Source organism: Epinephelus lanceolatus, chromosome 3, assembly GCF_041903045.1.
Source record: "Epinephelus lanceolatus isolate andai-2023 chromosome 3, ASM4190304v1, whole genome shotgun sequence".
Classification (NCBI taxonomy): domain Eukaryota; kingdom Metazoa; phylum Chordata; class Actinopteri; order Perciformes; family Serranidae; genus Epinephelus; species Epinephelus lanceolatus.
The window spans coordinates 39,396,455-39,421,324 of NC_135736.1; the positions used below are offsets into that span (position 1 = coordinate 39,396,455).

Below are 24,870 nucleotides of genomic sequence, written 5' to 3' on the forward strand. Positions count from 1 at the left end.
AACTGAATGACAAGAAAGAAAAAGAATTACAGAGGCAAGTATTTTTTAATCTTTCTCCATATATTTATGAGGTCCCTCACTCCCATTTGGAAATTGTTCATTCATTCTGCATGAGTTGATGTTTGTGTGCACGCATGTGCACAGAAATGCTGCAGGTGTGTCAGACGCTCAGACAGACATGACAGTTTCAATTGTTTCCTGATAAAATATCGGCGCCTTTGAAGTCACTGTTAACCTTTTCAGTTCTAGCCAGCCTGCTCTTGTCATAGGCAGACACATTCATTAAGTGTGGCTCTCACAATCGCGGATCTCTGACAGACCGTTTTGCTCGTTAAAGAAAAAAGCTGTGTGTTATGTGGAGGTGCAGTAAATGGAGATGTAACAACAACAAAGGATGAAATAGAAAGAAGGAAGTTATACAGTAGGAGCTGGAAAAGGATCAAGGGAGTTTCATACTCTAAGTTGTCCCATTTGTGGTGCTTCCTTATATGTAAATGAACACCACCTGTGATATCTGATCAAAGTGCTGCTTCTTCTTTAGGAAGTCAGGGTGGGACTTATATTCATGGGTGGATAATAAGAGAATGGGCCTGTGGGCACAGATATGCAAAAGGCCCCACCACCTCTCCCACACAGAGGCAAGACACAGACGTTGTGGTGCAAAGCCAGTTTGTTTTTTGCATGTCTTTGTAGTCATTATGTGGGTTTCTGTCTCTGTGGCAATTTTATTTGTGGTATTTTTTTGTCTCCTTGTGGTAGTTTTGCATCTCTTTTTAATCATATGTGTTTCTTTGAGATAACTGTGTCCTTTTTTATCATTTCAGTCTCTCTGGTGTGTCTCCTGGTGGTCATTTTGAATCTTTTCCACTACCTTATTTATTTATTTATTTATTTTATCAATAATGTCTTATCTTATGTAAGCATAATAATACATCATCCTTTATTGGTTGATTACATTTTGCCTTATTAACCTCAATCTTTTAAGTAGCAGAAAATGCAAATTCTCAAGAAAAATACAAATACCTCAAATACCTTAGGTTACAGCTACATGTGGTAACTTTGACAAAAAAAAAACAACTTTTGCCATATTTACTGAAACTGTCACTATATTCACACAGTGCTAAATGAGACAGATAATCCGTGAAAAACACCATACTCTTCTGATGACTCTGTTGTCTTGTAGCACGTCTAATAGCATGACCAGCATGAGTGACTATGGATTCAAATTTGATCAGTGCTGCTTGATTTGACAGTTCAACCGCACACAAGCGGTGATTGACATGACTGACAGCTGCGTTAGAGACTCCTCTGCTCTGGTTTGTTGTTTTTGGTGCGCTGTGGTAGATTCTATAGAAATATTATTCAAAGCAATAGGAAGAAAAAGAGGGACATGATTGATTGATTATTTTCACATATAATCTGTTTCATGTACTTCTTTCAGATTATAGTGGCAGTTTCAGCAAATATGACAAAAAGCAGTGGCGTAAGAAAGTTACGACGAGCCCCAGTGCACCCTGTTGTGCATGTATTGTCTTGACTAGAGACATAGTCAACAGAGACTTGACATTTGACAACATCAGCATCAGAAACAATGACTCAGATGGGTTTGCCTTTTTGAGCAGTCTACAGCAAATGGCACCATTTTTAAATTAACAATATCCTTTTTTTATCATTTATCTTTGGACACAGGTTTATATTCAAGGTGGCAATCTGAATAACTTGCAAGGGCCCACTCTCTATGGACCCCTCCACCCCAGGGGCCCCAGTGCAATCACAATGCCTGCTCTGTCTATATTTACGCCCCTGGCACAAATTTATTTTCCAAAAAAGATACCAAATCTAGTTTTAAGTTCAGTACTTCAATATATGGACTTTCAGCCACTGGTACTCATTAATTTTCTGCCTGTCTTTTGATCTCATAAGATAAATTTTAGTATCAGCATTAAAGTTTTGGATTAAACCAAACGTATCTAAGCAGAGCAATATTTAAAAGTCACCATTCAGTGAGCACACAAGGAGGTCTCTTAATCCCTGCTTTAATTTCTCTTATTTTGTTGATCCAAATACTGCAAGATTATTCTGCTGTAGCAATCATTAGAAGTCACACTAGATGAGGGAGTATTTACATCTGAAGTAGTTTTCTGACTTCAGAGTTTGTACCATAAACGTCAGTGTAATGATAAGATACAAATGTTTAAAACCAATGAACCCTGACAGGGAAAGTAACAACACAGGAAGTGGCCAGACACCTACATCTTGTCAGTGTGACCCTTTATAATCCGAGCTGATAAGCACTTCTTATCACATCTCCACAAGCCTGGAAATCTGGACGACTGAACAAATGCGTCTTGGTCAGGTAATAGAATACAAGGCTCCCTCAGTCTCTAAGGAATGACATTTAGTACAAATGTGTTACAGTTCTTTGACTTGGGAAAATATAACTACCTGCCAGGCCCTGTGACATTTGTTAATCTGGTAATATTGGAGTTACAGCGTATCAGACAATAAAAATAACCAGGTGACAGAGATAACACAGCTAACTCATCTTGTTAAGTCTCACAGCAAAGTTTGTTTTTGAATTATGAGGTAAAATAATACAGCACTACATTTATAGAATATAATACACCTGGGTTATTTATATCTGTGTCTCTAAATGTCATCGTATCCGAATAAAAATCCATTCATTTCCTGCTGATCAAATTGACTTTTGATTGCTGGTCTAAAAACAATGTAATTTTCACATCCTTTTTTAATAGAAGTTATAATTGGATTTTTACTGACAGGTAAATAATGCAACATTTTTTGTGACTCTTTTCTGTTTTGAAACTGCTCTGATTTGTTTTGGTCTTTTGTTGAGCAGATGTGAATTGCTGCATGGCACCAGCCCAATATTCATCCTCTCCGTCTCTCTCTCACTTCAATTCAATTCGCTTTCAGCTGAATGAGATTTATCGACGTTGAAGTTCTCAAACAATATTATTAAGGCGAGGGAGTACAATATAACGTCTTTCTGTCTGATTGTCCGTCTGTCTTACTTTTGCCTCCCCTCCTCCCAGTTTAATATAGTTTAACTGAATTCAGTTTGGTTATTGCGGTGCATTGGCATGAATGCTGCATAAAGAATTCTATCAAGGAGATCAGCGCAGATCAATAATAGAAAAAAAAGCTTGCTCTCATTCTGTCTCCCACTAAATTCAATTAGCTCAACCGACATGAATATGAGATGAACAATATCAACATCGCTAAATCATAGTGTGTGTGTGTGTGTGTGTGTGTGTGTGTGTGTGTGTGTGTGTGTGTGTGTGTGTGTCTTCTTTTAACTCTGGTCCAGTGAGGGAGGACGTAGACATTATTAGAACAATATGGATGGTGCAACTGATACAGATCTAGTAATGTGAATACATAAAATATCAAATCCATACATATGGTACCCTGATAGTATGGAGTCAGTAATTAGTTTAACAAAGCTCTATGATCAATGACCTTTGTTTTTAATTGTGTTTAGTAAAGTAGTCAAGTGTGAATTCAAATTTATATAGAAAATAAACAAATGAAAACGAATGGTTTACACTTGTCCACGGGACATTCAATCTTATCTTAATTAGACACAGACAAAACAACAACAGAGGAAACAAAATAATGATGCCTGCCATAGAATAAATATAATTTCAATACAATATTACATAAGTTGTCTCCTTTGTTAAAATATGTATATATCACTGTGTATTTTATTTTTTATTTTTTTTTACAAAAACATAAGATTAATCATATAAATAAATAAAGCATAGTGAACGTTTTGATAATTTAAAAAAAAAATCTGAAACTTTGATTTTGAACTTTGAAAAATACAACAATGTATTTAAATGAAAAGTAAGTGAAGGAAAATGGGTTAAATATAATTTTGATTCTGTTCTGAAAATCCTTTGAATGAATTATTTGTTTTAATTTTCACATATATAGTTATATATATTAAATGATATTTTCAGTTGCAGACTTTGTTTTCAGATTCAGACCTTTTTTTAATTAATTTTGTAATTTCCAGTGTTGTTTGGTCAGATTTAGAACGTTTTATTTTACTTTGAGATTTTTATTTTTATTGGTTTTTTTTTGTTTGTTTGTTTGTTGTTGTTGTTGTTGTTTTTTAAGGAATAACATATAGAAGTAATACTCTAAATATTCTTTATAAAAAGACATGCTTTTTTTTTTTATAAGAAAAAAGACCAACAATTTAGTTGATTTTTAAGCATCACAAATAAAATTAAAAAGAAAAAACTGCCTACCATCAGTTTAATTACAATTTTGCTGACTGAGAGATTCAAGAATATCTTAATGTGGGCTTACTTTGTTAGGAACACAGTATTTGTTATAACCTCCACTGCTTTCAGGTAAAAAAGGAAATCAAAAAGAAGTTTACCTGGGTGTATTTTCAAAGTGAGTTACCTCTTTTTTATGTGTCTGTTATTACAAACCTAGACTTCCCATTGAAAACTCCAGGAAACACCTGCTGAATAACAGTCCATCTCATTTTTGTAACGTACATACTAATGTGAGCAGCATCCAGTCATAAAACTCGTGGAAGCTTTCTATTTGCTCAGTGTTCTCCTTCGTTGCTTGGTAACCACGCAGAGTGGCATTTCAGGAATTGTAGTTAAAAGAAACGTCGTATACGTTCTACTGATAACGAAGAGCTTGGACACGAAACTACACATCCCAGAATGCACCTATTGAGGAAGTACCCTCCCCTTTTGAGCACATGACCGTTGGTACTCCAGCGAGCCACAACAACGGGAGCATTTGTAGTGTTGTCCGGCTAGTTTTTTTAGCCTAGCTAGAGTTGTTCTGCCGTTGGTTGTGTATAGTTATTTTCAAAATGAAGCTGCAGTGTTTAGTCGTGGCCCTGTGTTTCTCTGTGGGTGTAATGGCCGGGAAATACTCCCGTGAAGTAAACGAGCCCAAGCCGAGCGGCGGTGATGAGCAGACGGTGGAGTTCAGGATAGCTAAGCTGAACCAGGTGTGGGAGAAGGCTAAAAGGGTACGTACAGTGAGACAAACCGTTACCTGTACTGCTAACGGGAAGCTGTAGCTAACACCAAGACCATATAATACAATTAATGTTAGCTTGTCGGTCTTTAAAATGAAGAAGGTAAAGTTAGCTAACGTTAACATTACATTGTCCATACAGCAGCTACGTTGCTGTAGTTTTGTCAGTACAGTTGAAATATTCAGTAACGGTTTAATTAGATAAGCAGGAGATGATGCACACCTGTGCACCCGTGCAAGTGGTTAAAGGGGCATTGTGATGGGCGTGAGGGGTTTACAGCCATGGCAGCCTAATGGAGGGCTGTTGGGAAAGTGTAAGTGTGTGTGTGTGGTCATGATACTGGACTTTCTAACTTTGATACAATACCTTTAAAATATATCAATATTCGACGCCATTTTTGATTCCAAAGGATAAAAAATGACACTGAGGGCATACAATTATTTTTTTATTAAGAGATCGATATAACACGACTTTACCACAGTTGTAGGCTTTTTTCACAGCAAACATTTAGAGTGGTCATTGTGTGAAAAGCACAGGTGAAACTGATGACACTAACGAAGGCTCACTTCCAGTCAGCTATTTAGTGAGTCAGCTGGTGTTTCTCAAAGTCAAGGATCCTTCCAAGGATGGATCCTACAGAGGCAAGGCAAGAGTCCCTCCCAGCATTTGGTGAACACACATTTGAACAGGCTAACGAGTGTCCCCAGGTGTGCGTCATTAATCCTCAGCAGACTGAGGGGGTTTCAGGGTACTGTGATGATTTGGCACTCTTCTATGTTGTTGTACAATTTGAACGAATGTAAGCAGTATTGTCAGAGTCACATGACCTTTGGGGAGAATATATTTCTGGATTGTACTTAAAAAAACAAACAGGTAGGCCAAATGAAACTTTTCTGTCACTCTTGTAAATGATTAATTTAAAAACTTTTGTTTTATCTTAATCACAGTATTTTTAAAATCTCATTATTTGGCAGTGGACACATTGGAAACCGTAAATTATTAGGTTTCTATCAGTATTTTTTTTTTTAATAATTCTATGATATAAACTGGGGGAGATATCAATCCAAATAAATGACCACAAAGAATAGTGGTTACTTTACCTGCTGAGGATACACACATGCATCCTTTAAAATTCTCTGAATGAGGGACTCTGTCCTTGGTAGAATTTGAAGCATACTTGACATTGGAAAAGTCCTTCGGCAGAATTTGATGATGAAGCATCCGTCAAGTTCAGCCATTCAAAGATCCTTCCTTGACTTTGAGAAACACCCAGTGTTTACAATACTAAGGCCTCTCCTAAGGTGAATGCAGCCATCATTCCTGTGCTTTATTACTTTGACAGGTCAAAATATCTGCAGTGGAAAAGGGTCTATGATGACATCCACAGTCACAGTGGCATGTGGACAAAAATGTTAATTTCCAATTCTTGTTAGTAGCAGAGAACAGCAGAATGACTGTAGTAAACTTTAATAATAAGAGAGAGCAAGAACGCACGGCTGGTACTACTGTATTAATACTGTGGACACTAAGCATTGAAGCTGTTGTTAATACTCGGAAGCTATGTGTAATGATGAATCAGTGGTTGATACTAATCGTTACTAGTGTTTGGTTGTGTGTGTGTGTGTGTGTGTGTGTGTGTGTGTGTGTGTGTTTGTTTCTGTCTAAGTAACCACGGTTTACACATTTACAGCCCTTGAACTAGTGAGTTATTTACCATGTCGCTCCTACAGTTCTCAGTGGCCAACAGTGTAGTATTCTAACTGAAGTTATAATAATTACAACCACATGCAAAAAGAAACAGTACATAAGTTAAAGCAGCTGTGCGGAACTTTTCGTTTTCGTTGATTATAGCGCACCTTTGGTCGAAGCGGTATGACACCCACAGCCTGGTGTCGTAAAATCTCGACTGCAACCGGCAATTACCGCATGCATTTGTTTTGGAGAGCCAGAGGATTAACTAACGTCAGGTCAGCCCAAGTAATTAGTTGAAACAGCAAAATTATTCAGTAAATTCTCCTGTCGTGTTTCTGTTCTGATCTAATCTGTTGTGTATTTTGAGCTACTAAGGCTACCGTAGTAGTGTGAGCCTCAAGTTATTCTGGGTAATGTAGTAACCGTTGTTGTGCTACTGGAAACAATGAGAAGCAGCCGTGTACGTTCGGTGTAAGGAGAAATAAACAGTTAACAAGTCATCTGCTGAGTCTGCATTATTATGTGAAAAGAATACTCGATTTGGGAGTTATGCCCTTTCTCTATCATTTTCATATGCACAGTGGCTGGGTCTCAGCGGTTAGCATGGCGCTTATAGGGGGTCAGTACATCTTGCGCGGAGGGTTACACTGATGAGCAACTGCTGCAGCTGGCTCTGGGACAGGTACGCTAGGTCACTCGGTAAAAGCAAACAAAGACACAACACGGACGATATTACTCACTTGACTGAAAGCTGTCCATCAGCTCCTGCAGGCCTGGACGTTTTTTCCAGTTCATCTTAGGAACATGAAAAAAAATTTCAATCACGCCAGGATTGGTGATTGCTGCAAAGTTTTCACTCCTTGTGATGTACTCTCTGCGGCGGTTTTCCTCCTGATGATATATCTCCCCAACAATGGTAGCACCGAATCCCATTCTGTGCAGCAAAATGGGAGCGGAGGATTCAGCCTCTCTTCTTGCCCGCTCAGCATCCAACACATGGAGTTCCTCATCTGTGTACTCCGGCTCAAACAGGTATGGCTCTGGATCTGTGTCCACTACAAGAAACTCTTCAAAATCGCGTTCAAAGTTGTCCATTGCAGCTACTATATTCCGGAGATATCGCTAGGCTAAATAAACAGCTGAGTTTTGTTTACAAGCTACGTCTGTGCCTGCTCACCGGTGTATCCCTCCGCGGATCACAGCGCAGGACGTACTGACCCCCTATAAGCGCAATGCTAACCGCTGAGACCCAGCCACTGGACGTACAGACACAAAAAAGATATCGATCATGTTGTCTCAATATGAAAATGATAGAGAAAGGGCATAACTCCCAAATCGTCGGAGTATTCTTTTATGTGAAGATACACAGTGAAGACATAACATAATCCTAACACAGCAAAGCTGTTACCTGCAGCCTTCACTTGCAAAGCTAACGCTACTAATGTTAGGTCAGTCCAAGTAATAAGTGGAAACATGCTAACATGCTAACGTTACACACAAATTAGTAGTAAAGTAAGGCCCGTTCATAAATGTTCTGGTGTAGCTCTGAATTTCTTATAAACTGAGGACAACTGCCTGCTGTATATTTGTGTTCATTGTCACAGTCACAGATAATTTTAGATGATGCTCCTTCGTTATCCGCCATGACATCAAAAGTACAACCAAGTCCTCATAGATACATCTCTGATAAAACTGTTAGGTGTTATGTGTTCAGCAATGCCCGTTGCGTACTGCTTACTCGAAGAACACTGTAAACACGGCTCCTTCTTCTGTGGTTTAATCGCTGCGGGCGAGCAGAATCACTTCCGCCTCAGGTGCTGTATTCTAGTTTGCTGATTTCCGCTGTGTGTCCGACCCGAGCGAGGCTACGCTAAATAGCCATATAGAGAAAGGCTTTTTTGTCGCTGTTGGGTTCAAATAAATATGTGGATCTTCAAGGGGGGGGGGGGTGATACGAGCTAGGGACAGTTTTATAAATGGTAAAAAGTTCCGCACAGGTGCTTTAATCAGAGAGGGAGTGGTCAGACTAGTTTCTCCCTTTGAGAACACACACACACAGTGAGGTGCAGACCAGGTTGAGCATCAATGGTAGTCCGTCTAATTTAATGAAGTTGTACAACTCTTCTCCAGTATGTCAGCTTCATTCACCAAATGTGTTCGGATGTCTTTGTCAGAGTGGCAGGGTGTTTGCAGATCTTTTTAAAGTCTTAAAGGGAAATTTTGGTTTATTTCAACCTGTCTCCTATCGTCCTAAATTTGTTTCAAGTGACTAGTGACATAAAAATAATAGTTAGCATGTTAGCCGTTAGCCTAGATACAGCGCGTAGTAGCGTCAGACCTGTTAAAACGTAAGTGAACGGGCAACCTTCAAGTGCAAAGTTAGTTCACTAAACAAGCTTTTTTTCCACAAAGACCGCCTCATATCGTTAGGATAAATGTCAGAGAACATATAGAAAACGACATGTAAACGTGTTGTCTTACCTTACCGGTGTGCTGCCATGTTTGTTTACCATTTAGCTCTGCTTTCCAAAGCGCGGCCAAAATATATCTCGCGAGCTCTAGATAAAGCCCAGCTGGATACTACTCCAGGTGGAGGTGTCTCGTCCTCGGTCACATCCAGACCTTGAAAATAAGGCTGCAACCGGTCCCATTCCTTGCAACAGAGGCATTCCTCTTCTGTGGGCACTGGGGCACAGTATTCACAGGTACACCACCAATCTCCAGAGCTACGCAGCCTTGCAGCAGCCATTCCTCCTCTCTCGTCCTCTACCTGTTGCGGCTCTCTCTCTCCTCCTCCGTTCTTCAATTTCACGAAGCTCTTCGTCAGTGTATTCTGGCTCAAATAAATAAGGGCGGCCATCAAACTCTGCAAAATCAAATTCCTCCTCCACAAAGTCGAAGTCTGGCAAAAAGTCAGCCATTATTCTATAAATCTTTCATAAAATAAATGAATGAACTTTTCAGGCTACTGTCCGGTTCTGCCTTCCAGTTGCTGCTTGTTCTCACAAGATTTCAGGCACGGTATGAGATCGCTGCTTGCCTCTGTTGCAAGGAATGAGACCGGTTGCAGCCTTATTTTCAAGGTCTGGATGTGACCGAGGACGAGACACCTCCACCTGAAGTAGTATCCAGCTGGGCTTTATCTAGAGCTCGCGAGATATATTTCGGCCGCGCTTTGGAAAGCAGAGCTAAATGGTAAACAAACATGGCACCACACCGGTAAGGTAAGACAACACGTTTACATGTCGTTTTCTATATGTTCTCTGACATTTATCCTAACGATATGAGGCGGTCTTTGTGGAAAAAAAGCTTGTTAAGTGGACTAACTTTGCACTTGAAGGTTGCCCGTTCACTTACATTTAAACAGGTCTGACGCTACTATGCGCCCCGGCTGTATCTAGGCTAACGGCTAACATGCTAACTATTATTTTTATGTCACTAGTCACTTGAAACAAATTTAGGACGATAGGAGACAGGTTGAAATAAACCAAAATTTCCCTTTAAATTCAGTTGTGTAACTGTTAGACCTAACAAGTCATTCAATAGTCTTAAACTTGAATTTGTGAGGTCTTAGTTGCCAAACATTTGATTTGATTGAATTTATCTATCTTTTATGTTCTCTTTGTCAAAATGAGACCGGCTCTTCTGTGTCAAAGTCCACAAATCTGATCTTACAAATCTTTAAATCGTCTCTTCACATTATTTCACCCAGCACCTAGAACCTACTTCACTTTAATAACCATATTCCTACATAAATCTACCTCTGCATGAGACCACATATATACTACCTTTTATACCTACCTGCATTTCTTTGATGAGTTAAATATTGTCCAAAAAAGTCTTAAATTTGTTTAAAAATTCATCTTTATATAGGTCTTTAAAACATTAAAGTTGGCGTCTGATACCTGAAGACATACTGTAATGGTGTTTTTGAAGTTGTTGCTCAGCAGGGCTGGTAATCATACAAAAAAATACGATACCAGTACCAATACCACCACACTTATGAAGTTACACCTATACCATTTGAATCCTTAGATGATATCTACTATCATAGATATAATACTGATATATTGCTCAGCCTATTTGATACCTCTTTTTGTTTTATTTCATTCGATACCCATCATGGAAATGAAAGCACTCAATTGCATAAAATGCCACAGGCCTGTAGCATAACCATACTTTAAAATGTTTTGGTGACATCTTGGTAGGCTAAACTGCCAAATCCATCAAATACACTGCGCCTGACTTCACCACATCACAGATTGTATGGGTTGTAGTTGTTGTGAAAATGGGCCAGTCACATGTCCTGTAAATTGAAAAAGGCTTGTGGTGATTGGCTGTGAGCAAAACCATACAAATAGTCCTTTTTTTAGATCTGGGTACAAAAGGATTGAATGCAGGTGTTGTTAAACTGGAGAAGTTTTGATATTTGGTTTGAGGTTATAGCAGTCGATACCTTTAAAGGTATTGAGTACCAAAGCCCAGCGCTACTGCTCAATCAGAGCTGACTGTGGTGACCTGCCTTATTTTCAGACCACTGCAGACTCTGATCTTGAAATCTGCCATCATGGTCAAGTGGGGATTAGAGCTGGGCTTTGAGTTGTATAGCATGTTTTCAGCTCCACCTTTATAGAAACAGTTCTTCCAAAAACATAATTTGCCGGTGCTATACAGTGTGTTTGCTGTGTCATAGTTTCAGTCTCCCTTTGCTGCCTGGTTGTCCTCACTCCTCACTCCTCACCCTTGTCTGTCCTCAAAGTTTCCCCCTCCTTTTATCTAACTAAAGCTCTGTTGTCTCTTATTTTGGTTTTGATAGATGCAGCTGTCCCCTGTGCGACAGGCTGAACTGCACAGTGACCTGAAGATCCAAGAGAAAGATGAGCTGCAGTGGAAGAAGATGAAGGTGGAGGGACTGGATGAAAACGGGGAGAAAGAAGCCCAACTGCGGCGTAACTTTAATGGTGAGACAGCTTTGTCCGCTGGTGCAGTCAGGGATAGGTTTAAATATGTCCTCATGTTGCTCTGAATTCACTGTAGAGTCAGCTTGTCCTAAATATTCAGTGACCGACCTTGGCGATGTTGCTCTGTACTGAAATGTTATGATTTTGACAAATAACTGTAATTGGAACATTGGCTCGAATTATGTTTACAGAAACCTTTTAGTACCGAATAGGAAACATGGCATAAAATATTAAGCAGCTCCCACAGTGAAAATTGTATCATTAAGGATTTTCTAGACACTTGTTTTTGTCTGTTTCACCAACAAAACTTTACAGAGCTTTACATATAACTACAGGACTGAATAAAGTAAAAAGCATTGGCCAAGTCTACTTTTTAGTAATCAGAATCTGTGTTGTAAATGAGGAAGTGACTACATTTGCATGCACAAATTTTGTGTTTTGCCCTTATTCCAAAATAAGAAGATATTTCTACTAAGCTGTTTACTTGGCCAATAAAAACTGAATCTCCCACTAATATTCCAGCTGTGCATACACCGATTAACGTTCCCTTACATGATGTTTATCATGTCAAAATATGGAAAATTGAAACAGCAGGTGCTGCTTGTGCCATTTTGTTTCTTTGCATTCAAAAATGATTTTTTTTAAAGTTTCCTACCAGTGGCAGACTTGTGAGCTTCACTTTTGGGCACGCATCTCTGCCCGAGCCATGGTTTATGTAAAACGTATCCATGACAACACAGAGCTGAACGTAAACAGGAAAGAGGTCATGTGTCACAAATTGCGGTGAAAATCCCAATTGTGAGCATATCCCAAATGAGCTGTATACATGCCCATAGAATGCTCCTAAAACTCTAATAATACTAGCCTACCCACATCTTAATCGAAAAATGCTACCTTGGGAAAAACGCCTACTTCAGAATATTGAAATGCAATATGTCGTTCACATGACCTGTATCAATTTCAGAATATTGTCATATTGGGAATAATAGTGGAATATTAGTGTGCATGTAAACATAGTCAGTGATGCTGATGTCTCCCTTATAAAAGCAGCATTAATAACCTCATATTCAGAGGCTTCAGTGTGTCTGTGGGCAAATAGCACCTTCCTGACAGATTAAAGGGTAAGACGTAGATTCTGTCAAATGTGAAACTCTTAGGTGTTGCCATTTGAAGCTGGAGGTTTACAGCGATCCACTGAGTCAGCAGGTTGAGGTGACTTTTATCTTCGTCAAAGCTGGGTCAAAAGTTTGGACACATTTTTCCATTCAAGTAAATGGCAAAGGGCGTCCAAACTTTTGACTGGTACTGTAGGTACTAATAGAGCACATATATTTTTAGAGTTGATGGTTGCCATCGGGCATTTCATAGTAAAGGGTAAATTATGCCTGAACTTTTTGGGATCACATATAAAGGAATACAAAGTTCTGGGTGTGATAGTTAATGTATTAAAGTCTACCCTTTGGCAGAGTTTATACATAGTCAAAGCAGTGTGTAATGTGTTACTTGGCATTGCATCAGCATAGAAGCAGTGCCTGAAATGGAGTACTGGCAAATTTTTGTCTACATTGAGTACTCTTGCTTCTAAGTGCGTACCGCCTCCCAAGTGTGTGAGTCTAGGTACTTAATGCACTCCTTAACACCCATGTAACTGTGTCCCTTTGTAAACACATAGCTAGCTTAATGCTGAGAAAACGGTGCTAAGGATGTCGTTAAAATGGATTTAAAAAAAAAAAAAGCCAAAAGAATGGGGGGTAAAAAAAAACAGAGGACCAGGTAGATACTTAAGCATCTGCCACGGTTCCTTTCTTAATGCTGTTGCTGTTGTAGCTGCATCGTTAGTAGCTAGTTGCGGTGCAAATGATTCAGAGGCTGTCAGCACTAGTTGCAGCACCAACACTGAGCCTTCTCCCTCAGCAGCCAACTACTGTGGCGGCAGTAACGTTGTGCACCTGGCTGCTCCTGGACAAAGGACCAAATTGACCATTTCTACAAGGCAGATGACTTGCTAAATGTGAAAAACAAGTGTAACAGAAAGGAGAAACCTGGATGCTGGAGTCACAGAGAAGTAAAATCTTTGGGAGCACACAGTTGGTTTTGTTGTAGCATATATGCAATATTATATTTGTGTACAGTTTGATTTGTATCAATACTGACAAAGGTTTTATTAACCAGATATACATTTATTTACAGCTTGTGGAAATATATAATGTATGTGATGTAGGCCTGAACATTTAAAGTGGGATATATCGCCAATATGCACATAAATGTAAATATACCCAAGACACATGCAGTGCTCTTTTCATGTAACTGCTGAATTAAGATACTGGCACCTTTTTTGGTTTAATTCAGGCGCTGCCAAGAAGAAATATAATCTGTGTAACATCCCCATCAAGGCTTGACTGGTGCCAGCATCTTTTGACAAAATCTCCTTTTGAATTTAAGACTGTAGGTGTGTGTCCATACTACACACTAAAAGCATGCACAAATCAATATATGCAGTGTTGGCACCTCAATTAACAATGTGAAAGACATGAGTGTACATGTGAAATACAGGCAAAAAAAGTATGTATTGATTTGAATATGGAGCTCATTAGAGACTGAAACACCCCACAATCCTTTGCACCTAGTGATCCTTTTGAAAGCTCATTTTGTAAATGCTGTGATGGGAATGAAGCAGGAACAGCACCAAGCACCACCACTTCAGATGTCTTTACATTTTTAGCAATTATAAGATAACATAATCACAAGTGTGGAGCTGGTGTATCAGTATGTGAGGGGATCTTCACCTCACTATCTGCTGGCAATGACCCAGCCATACACACCACTCTGTTTGTCATTCTGCCACGAGCAGCCGGTGGACACTTTCCGCCCTTTAGCACCTCGGGGAGCACTCCATCCGCTCTGGACATTTTCCCTTCTCCTTCCATACTCCCCAGTGGTGCATTGACCTTCCAGCTTAAGGCAGAGCAGCAGAATCACTCTGTTCCTCTGGAGCTAAATATAAATCTTAAAGGAGGACCTCAAGTCCCTTTCTCCCCACTGAATCAAGTCCTTCTCCTCGAGTCCCTCTAATTGGGCTCAGAAACCATTTCTTTTTCTCCTTATGTTTCTTGTCATAGCACATCCTCTGTACTCAGTTTGATATGCTAGAGACATATCCTGACACCTTTCTTGTTGTAAATTGGTTGATCAGGGAACATAAGCTTATTTTACTGCTTGTACTCATTGCACTCTGGTCAAAAGCCTCAACTGAGCCCATAAAATATAAAGTATACGAGCCCTACAGTACTGCAGAGATAGTCGACAAGCTCTCCATCCTGTTTATGAGGATTTTAAACTACCCCCCTACACGCAGACACTCTCCTAATGAAGGATCTGTTGTTAATATGTGACAGTGATGGGCTACCAGCAGGTTGAGATGGTGCTGATTCAGCGGATGTAATAACAGTTTACTAGAGCAGAATAATGAGGGCAGAGATTCTTCACAGCAAAGTCCACTTAGTGTTGTTATGTAGCTGTCTGAAATGTTGAGAGAGGAAGACACTGTTAATATATCGTGCTGCTCAGGTTCTTTTGCATATACCTGAAAATATCCAGCAAATTAGTTACAGAAATCTCAAAACGTGGCAAAATCAAAATGTATCTGTCATGGAGAAAAGTCTGTTTGTGTCCTGGCAGTTTTTGGATGCATTTAAAATCTCTTCATTTGTTCTCCTCGTTTGTTCCAGCTTCCTGCCGAGTTTGGGTTGAATAAGTCGATCTGTTAAGTGAGCAAGTGGGAGGGTAAATGAGCATTTTCCTCTTGACTCGCTCTCATCTTTAAAGATTTTACACGTTAAGAGCAGCATGGAATAGAGCACATGGATATCTCCCACTCGGTGTCAAGAAATAAAGTGAAGCTAGTTTCTTTTGATAAGCTCTCGTTACTTTCCCAGACTTTAAAACGTTGTTTCTTGGCCTGCTCAGCATATTTTCAGCAGCTGAATCATTAGAGATGCTTCTCCTTTTTAAACTGTGTGGTAACTTAGGAATTAATGAGTTGCTGTCAAGGGTTGTGAGCCCGTGGATAATTTTTGATGTGAAATGTTTTAGTCTTTCTTAAATGATGAATAGTGTCTCAAATTATATTCTCTTGGGTGTCTAACAGTTTCCTCCCATGACAGCCTCAGTTGTTACTCCTTACAGGCTCATGTCAGGATCAGTTATCACAACTGTTTTTAGCTCTTTAGTAAAAACTCTGTTGTGTTATGTAGTGATCCTAGCCAAGTATGGAATGGATGGGAAAAGAGACACTCGACCACTGGAGAGCAACTCCCTGAAGGACCATGATACCAAAGAGGAAGACGTGTTTGATGATCCCAGGCTGGACAAACTATGGAACAAGGTGTGTATGTGTGCAAAGGAGAAGGAAAGAGAAATATCAAAATATGTTTTGCATATGGTGGCTCGATTTTATGCCCCCTGTTTTTTGTAGTGGCATTGTACAACCTTTATGGCTCCCTGCTTCTGCTGGTGGATCGAAATCTACCAATAGAATAGGCACATGGCCCTCAAATCAGTTACAAGAGAACTGTAAAGCATCTGGTGCTCCTGATCTTTTTAATGGGAAACTGAGTGACAGGGTTACAATAGACTCACAAGTCAGTCTTTAGACGCTTTGCTTAACTAAAGACTGATGTCTTTCTCCCTGATTTTGTGTTTAGATGGGCAGATACAATTTCGGAGTTTAAAAAAAAACCTCCCTAAGTTGCAGAACCAATAGTAAATCTGCAGAGCGGTCCTTCGGTGGCTCGCTGAACTCTTGTGCTCATAAACATAGTCCGACTGCATTAAAAGTTTTAAACAAAGTCGCTTTAAGTCCTTCATTTCCACAATCTTGTGGACTGAGCACACGTTTGATAAAACGGAGTTAAATCTCTCGGCATCCATTTTCAAGCTCTCTGTGTGTTTGTTTCCTCGTGGACGAGAAAGGGGGAGCGCACATTTCTGTGAGGGCGTGTCCTTCTCAAAAATGCAAGAGGCGTTGCTTTGTTGCCGGCCGTTTTCTCCGGTGTGTTAAACACACTTTAGAAAGGAGTGTCCCCAGACTATCAGAAGGCAGAGATCTCTGATTGTCTGGTGGTGAGACTAGGGTTACAAGGGTCTTCTCACTTAGCAGCACCAGTGGTGTTTTTAATGCAGCTTTCACATTTGACACAATTACTGCACTCTTGTGCCTTAAAAAAAAACACACACACACATATACATTATTTTCAAAAGCTTGTCCTTTGGCAACTTGTGACAGGAAGTGTGCAGCTCGTTAGGGAAAGTAAATAATGATATGTTTTACTGTAGTTGTATCAAAATTTCCTAAATTACACAATTAAAGTCTGAAATTGCTTAAAGGTCCAGTGTGTAGGATTTTGGTTCAATACACTGGCAGAAATTGTTTTTAATAGAATAAGTATGTCTTCTTTAGTCTATAATCACCTGAAAATAAGAATCGCTGTGTTTTCATTACCTTAGAAAGAGCCATTTATATCTACATAGGGAGTGGATCCTCTTCCACAGAGATTGCCTTGTTACACTGCCATGTTTCTACAGTAGCCCAGAACTGACCAACACTGGCTTTAGATAAGGATACTGTAGTTATTAGCCCCTTCCTGACGAGCAGCAATGGAAAAACACGTTGTTTTTTTTTTCCAAGGTGAAACGGCTTTATTCAGTGTTTTCACCGGTTTAAATCACCGGGTCCATTTGCTTTGGAGAGGAGGAGACCTTTGCGGATAATTCAGCTCGAGTTAAAAACCTCCTAAACGTCAGGATCTTAAGTTGTCAGAGAAAAAAGGTGAGCAAACACAGAAGGCGCTGGGCTAGCTGCCTAACTGGGAGTTCACGCTTAGCATATGGGAAAAGTTTCAGCTTCAATCTCTGCACTTTTTGCAGCTGCAAACAGTACAATTTTAAAAGTGGAAATAGATAACTTTTCAACTTTTGCCCTCCTACTCGTCCTGAATAGTATATTACAGTTGCCGCTATTGTCGCAAAGATAACTGGAGTTTCCATTTTCCTCAGAGCCAAGAAACTACCAACAACACAGGACACACTGCATTGTGTTTTCCACAGCTACTGCAGGTGTTCCACTTTATGCCATTTCTGCTATTGAGGACAGTAACTGCAAAGAACTTACTCTGATACTCTTAGCTACCAAGGAAACAAAAATACTATCCTCTTCCTGTTTTGGTTGTGCACTGGTTGACACACTTTCTTTGTGCCATAAATCCATCTTTCATTTCACGGGAGATTGTACCGTGTGGCAGACAAAATTGCAGAGTGAAAGTGAGGCAATCTCAACACAGATGGTGTCATAATTTTACAGCCATTACACTGTGAAAGTGACATTCACTTCATAATGATAAGTTGAAGTAGAAACTTGTTCCACTTTAAAGTTCTGATGATACATATTTTAAGAAGATTTCCCATATGCAATATATTCAGTATGTTCTTTGTAAAATGGCCCTCTTGTGTTCTGGCAGTCCATTGAGTTGATGGATTTTCAAATGCGTCTATTATAGACATTGATGTATTTCATGTCACCTAAACCTTCTTGTGTGAATAAATTGTACCGTACCTATTTTTCACACCAGTATCTGTCATTCTTGTGCCATCAAAGTATGTCCGTTCCTCTCCTGCTGCTTTTGAGACTAACTCCTTTCTGCCTTCGATGACTGTTCCCCCACCAGGCCAAGAGCTCGGGGAAGTTCTCCAGCGAGGAGTTGTCGAGTCTGAAGAGGGAGTTCCAGCATCACAAGGATAAGATCCACGAGTACAACATCCTCATGGATACTGTCAGCAGGACCGAGGGTGAGCTGCGTGAATCACCCCCTTTGCTCTGCAGCTGAGCAGAGGTGTCATACCACCTCCGCTAAGTTATATCAGTATATTATGAGGCCAAGTTTATGAGCCTTTAAGCCCTGTCCTCCTCTTTACTATTCACCACTATCTGTGTTTGTATACAAGCATACATATGGTTCTGATCCCAGCTTTGCTCCTAAACCAGAATAACTTCTAAGTTTACATGTTTAAATAAAGCCTGGAGAATTTTGCTCAGAAATAAGGCCAGATTTATGTTTTCTAGCTGTCGACACTGTTTCCAAAGTAAATGCAAAAATAAACACCTTCTCGCCCTCTTACAGCCTCTTTTGGCTGATAGCAGTTCTTCTGTTGCCGTTCAGGTCAGTCATCCAAAAACCAGTCCTGAGTCTGAAGTACTCTCTGTCTGTTTGTTCAGTCTTGTGGTCATGTATGTAGGTGGAAGGTATCAGACTGCACATGCTGCCACCCACCGCTCAGCGCTCTATCAGTGCTTGTCACATCACATCAAGCTGTGAGTTTTAAGCCGAGCTGACAGGCCCCACTGTGTTTGAGATAGACACAAGGAGGACAGGCATGTCTCGTTCGGACGCCACTGACACTTTGCAGCTGTTTCGTGCCAGAACTTTGCTGCTAGCACTCCACAGCGTTACGTTTTTGGCGAACCAGCCAGGGGTGTTTTTCTGCTTGTCTGATGCGTTTAAGTATTGAGCCAATCACATGTTGCCTTGAGGGGAGTCTCCATGTACCTCCACAACTCCCCCACCTCCATCCATGCACACTTTTATTGCGTCTCACAGTCTTCATTTCGTTTTTTTTTTTGTTTTGTTTTGTTTTTTTATCCAAATGTCAAGTGTTGTCCAGCTGGCCTCACTCCACTTTTTAATTCCTCACCTTTTCCTCAGCTGAGACAGGCAGGTATTTAATAAAAACATGGTGGTATTACTGGCAGGATGAGGATCATAGGTTTCTCAAGTTTCCTATGGAAAAATAAATGTGATATATGAAGAAAAAGCCAGTCCTGCGACACGTAACATTTTTACGGGTTATTTTATAGCTACTGCTAAACTCTCCTTATTAAATGCTGTTTTTCTTTGTCTCTTTTATTGTTTTAATTTCCTCCTCCTTCCCCTTTTCCCTCTGTGCTATTATTATTCTTCGTGGTGTCTTGTTTCATACCTCCTCCATTTCCTCTTCCACTCCTCTCCCCTCTCTTTCATTTAAACCACCCACCCAACTCGACTCCTAACCTGCCCCATCACCTCCTCTCCTCCTTGTCTTTCCCTTCGCCTGTTCGCCAAAACAGAAATACACAAGAATGTGATCTCCCCCCTGGAGGGTGACGCCAAAGAGCATGTGCTGCATCAGAAGCACACAGACCTGAAGCAGAAAATGAGAGACCTCAACCAGGGCTTTGAGCGCCTCCGTAAGCTCAGCCATGAGGGCTTCACTGAAGACAGCGGTAAGAGAGAAAACACACATACACACACAAACACACACACACAGCTTGTCTCTTTGTGCATCGCAGTTTCACTCTGCGTTTATCTCATCAGCTTAATCACTGGGATTTGTAATAATAATAACACACTCTGCCGTATCACAGTTGGCGAGCATGCTCTGCTAACGACTTAACCTAAGTGTGTTGTGCTTTTAGTTTTTAGCCCACATGGCTGCATCCATCCAGTGATATCAGCCAGCTTGTCCTTGTGCTATTTAACTTGGAGAAAGCGTTCATTACTCTGTCATGATTTAATTTTTTTATAGTTCAGTCTTTTATCTCTCATAGTCTGCTGCCTTTGATGGAGTGTGGTGCAGACATTGTGAGCAGTCTCAGTTGTGCAGGTTTCAGTGGGAGTCTGTTGAAGAGTTTATATGAAGTTGATGTACCTCCTGCTGATTCATACTGACTCCTTTTACTTCATCTCCTTTGATTCCCCTCCAGGTTGTTTCTCACTCAACCCTTCACTTCCTGCCTCCTCTCGCACAAAACAGTCTTAATCTCCTCCTTGCTGTTTTCTCCGTCTGGTTCTGTTATCCGTGCAGCTTCTGGTGCTTATGGAGGGAAGAGAAATCTGTGACTGCAGAGATGTGAATGCCAGCAGTTTTCTTCTCTTTCATATTGTGTATTAGGGCCGGGCATTATATTGATATTATATCAATATTGTGATGTGAGACTAGATGTTGTCTTCTCCTGGTTTTAGAGGCTGCATTACAGTAAAGTTATGTAACGTTCTGAACTCACCCGACTGCACTCAGGTAGTCATTATATCCACATTACTAATGATTATTCATGAAAAATCTCACTGTGTAAATATTTTGTGAAAGCACAACATCTAACAGTCAACTAAGGTTGTCGTTATAACTGCAATACTGCACTAATGACAAGCCAATCTTTCGGGATGGCAAGCAGCTGCTACAGTCTCTGTGTTCATGGTTTTTCTTTTTCCATGGGAGCACCGCATATTTACTCTCTGTTACAAAGGCCAGCAGCAGGAGGAGGGGCTGAATGTCTAATCTGTGTCGAAAGCTGTGCGTTTGCTTCTTTTTTTCCAGTTGCAAGAATTGAAAAATGTTTTACTTTGATTAAAACGCTGCAGCCCTTTATCACCGTCACTTTTTACCCAGTCATTCAATCATAGTGGAGGAGGGGCGGGACAAATACTGTGGAGACCAAGGCTGTGTCCAAAATCATTCACTTATCACTACTCCCTACTCACCATACAGTGGACTATGCAGTGAGTGATTTTAGACACAGCCTAACTGTCACAAGGCTGAACAACAGCAGCAATGGAGGATAAAATAATACTGAATCCCAACGTGCTTCAGCCTTCCCATCATCCAGAGCAGGCTTGTGCTGACAGGTTTATTTGTCCAGATGTTCTGTATCATGGAAACCAAAAGGTTTCATCTGAAAATCGCTGCGCCATTTATTGCACATAATTGTCCTTCTGTGTTTAATATCAATTTATATTAAAAATTCGTCATCTTTGTCTTTTAAAAAGTGACAATATACCTGATGATAGTCAAACAATGAAGCTTATTTACAAAGCACTAAAAACAGGATGAATGAAATTATTTGCAAAAACAACCAAAAATGGCGGTAATTCGGTAATACCCTGTGGTCAACCCAAAATTGTTGCAATGTTGATATCAAGGTCTTTGGTCAAAAACATTGTGAGATTTGACTTTTTCCAATTTACACAACCCTACTGTGTTTATACCAAACTACTGAGCATCTAGGCTTGTTGTGATTAAAACATCTGCTGTGACTGCTCCTCTTCAAAGCTCCTTCCCTCTTGAGTTGGCAAGTATTGGTGTCTCCTTGGACTGTTTATCGCTTCATCTGTCTCTGTCCATTTTCCTCTTTAGAGTTTCGGGAGCCCCGTGTGATTGAGCTGTGGGAGGCTGCCAAGAGAGCCAACCTGAGCAAAGACGAGCTGGACTCTCTCAAGGTAGCTCTTACATTGCTTGTGACAGTCTTTTGGACGCTTCCTCTGATTAGTTTCGAGATAAAACTTTTTGTTGTAGCAGAGTGCTGCAGTCTAACTTTTAGAAAACCTCTTGGAAACTTTTTAGTCAAGTGCTCTTTTTGTAACAGCTTTTTTAACTTTTGTAGTGTACTTGGTAGCGAAGTAGTACTTGTGTATGGTAAGCCATAAACCTTAAGTGCACACTATTCTGATCACATTTATGCATTACACATTTGAAATGCCCAAGTATTCCACTCTCCTTTCTCTCATTGTGCTCCTTTCACCCTTTGTCCCATGAGAAGAGAATTACAGTGAACAACTCAATTTAAATTTCCATTCTTTTAAAATGTATCTGGCTTCAAGATCAAAATGTGTCACAGAGAAACATTCAGCTAGAATTTTCTCTGTGACATTTCTTCTCGAGTCACTACTTGAGATGCATATCAGTTCCCTTGTGCAGCTGTGCATGTAATTGAAGGTGAACTGAACTTGCACCCCCCGTGCTCACCGCCCTCCTTTTCTTGTTCACTTAGGAGGAGCTGCGTCACTTTGAGACCAAGGTAGAGAAGCACAGTCATTACCAGGAGCAGCTGGAGCTTTCCCACCAGAAGTTGCTACACGTGGAGTCTTTGGGAGACAAAGAGCACATCAAGAGGAACAAGGAAAAGTACAACACCCTAGCTGAGAAGACCAGAGAGATGGGCTACAAGGTAAGGAGGGATAAAAAGTTTGTGTGCTAGCTCTTGAGGCCCAGACTCACCAAATCAACTTCAGAGAGCTAGCAGCGATGAAGGCCCCCTGCTGCGTTGACTGACACCACCTGTGTCTCGGCCAGAAAGTTGCACATGCACACACTACAAAGACCACAGCCAACAGCCAACCAGCACAAAATTATGCGCCTGTTTGAGAAGAAATAATTCTCTACACCAGCAGATGGCGGTTGTCTGTAATCATCATTCAAAAAGGGACACTGGTTAGTTAGCCAGTTAGCACATTAACAACACAATCCAATGTTGAAAGAACACCGTGCACCAGGAAACATTTAAACAAACCATTAGGAAATATTGCTGCTGAAGAGCTCAATGGCTAAAGAAAAATAATCTTAACTTATGTAACAAGTTTGTTTCAGTCTCACTCCCTCTTGACTTTAGCATTTTGTTTACTTTTCTCACTTCTGTTTCTCCTCCCGTGTGTTGGGCTGAGCTGCAGATAAGAGTGATTTCATTCGACGACAGGCTTTGCATTTGCTGACGCCGATTCAACATGCTGAATTGGCCAAAAAGAAAGTTGACAAGGGGCAACAATGGGGAACACAGCACACTAACTTGGGCAAGAAACACTAACTGACGGCCCAACAGTGACCAATGGCCGACTGTCAGCTTAATGTAGGCCATCAGTCAATGTTGGCCGGTGGTGGGCGTTTGTGCCCCAAGTTTTTGCAGTGTGTCCCGCACCGTTGGCACTGGTCAGCCCTGGTCAGCCCTTGCCAGTGAGAGAAGAGAAGTAAACAAAGCAAACAAAAGACTAAAGTCAGGACGGCGTGAGATAGAAACAAACCTCTTATATTTGGTGAGATGTTTTTAGCCATTGAGCTCTTAGCAGAAACGATTTGTAATTGTTTGTTACTGAGCACTAGCACGTGGTAAATATTCTTTGTTCTTTATACATCTGGTTGTGTTATTCATGTGCTAACGAGCTTTAAATCCATCCTGTCGGTCTTCCGGTTTCCCTTTTTGAATGACACATACAGACTACCGCCACCTGCTGCTGCTTTTTTTTTCAGTTATTTGCAGGTGAATGTAAACACTAGTTGGCCGCTAGCTGTAGTCTTTGCAGTGTGTTCAAGTGCAACTTTTTGGCCGAGACACAGACGACACAACAGTCAGCCTTTATCCCCACCATTTCTTTGATGCCAGTTTGGTGTGTCTGTGCCTTGACTCCACATTCTGCCATCAAAGACCGCAAAGCTACTGTCCAATAGCAGACTGCTCACCTGCTGTAGACAATAGTAATGTTGCAGAATGGGCAATGAATAAAACATCGCTGTAGTGTTGAAAAAGTAGTTACAAAGAAACAGAGGACCAAGGTTTACAACACCTTGTACTGTTTGGTTGTAGAGGAGCAGAGTCTCTTACCTCTAGAGTTGCAACACAACTGACATAAACAAAAGCCTGACGAATGTTCCACAACGGCAATATTTTCCATGAATACCACATCCACAATGTGTTATGAGGGCATTCATAGTGAATCATAATTCTTGGACTACACTGCGCTATATCCACAGTCGTAAAACGTTGTACATGTGACTTGTAATGAATTACACAGGTGTCAAGTGTCTTATGGGTGCTCTTGACTAGCCATAAACTAGAGGCTGACTGATGGCTTATAATGCATCATAATTACCTATACACACCTCAGCAATCATCTGTATAATAGTCCATGCAGTATCATATTATGCGCTATGTAAAGTGAAGCACATTGGTGCCGCTATAATAATAATATCTGCTTCATCATAATGTGTCATTGTTGGTGTTAAGTAAATTGTAATGCACATCATGCATCTATGCTGCATCATAAGTGATTATTATGAAATGCCTGCCACACAATAGAATACTTTGATAAGACTTAAATACTTTTGAAAGATTAAAGTCTGACACTCTCATGTCTAAAGGCAATATGTCATAAGTCAGTCATTAGTAGTTATAATGTATTATTAGCCTCATCATGAGCATCCATAACACACGTGACATGTACGATGGATTATAAGGCATAATGTTTTATGACTGTTGATAAAGTGCATCAGAAAGCATTAATAATAATTCACTGATTGCCCTCATAATGCATTATAGATGTG

At 40.3% G+C, this 24,870-nt stretch overlaps 1 protein-coding gene across 2 annotated transcripts in view; it reads left to right on the forward strand.

Moving 5' to 3' along the window:
- Window positions 1-24,870, forward strand: part of lrpap1 (low density lipoprotein receptor-related protein associated protein 1) — a 108,674-nt gene that overhangs the window by 78,515 nt on the left and 5,289 nt on the right. The window contains exons 1-7 of one of the 2 annotated variants that reach the window (XM_033623978.2): window positions 4,743-5,032; window positions 11,550-11,694; window positions 15,948-16,078; window positions 18,417-18,537; window positions 19,853-20,008; window positions 21,916-21,998; window positions 22,550-22,726. In XM_033623978.2, coding sequence (XP_033479869.1) covers window positions 4,871-5,032; window positions 11,550-11,694; window positions 15,948-16,078; window positions 18,417-18,537; window positions 19,853-20,008; window positions 21,916-21,998; window positions 22,550-22,726 — 975 coding nt within the window. In that variant the 5' untranslated portion in view covers window positions 4,743-4,870. Of the gene's footprint in view, window positions 1-4,742; window positions 5,033-11,549; window positions 11,695-15,947; window positions 16,079-18,416; window positions 18,538-19,852; window positions 20,009-21,915; window positions 21,999-22,549; window positions 22,727-24,870 lie in introns of those variants that run through there. The other variant, XM_078166344.1, reaches the window with a different exon arrangement.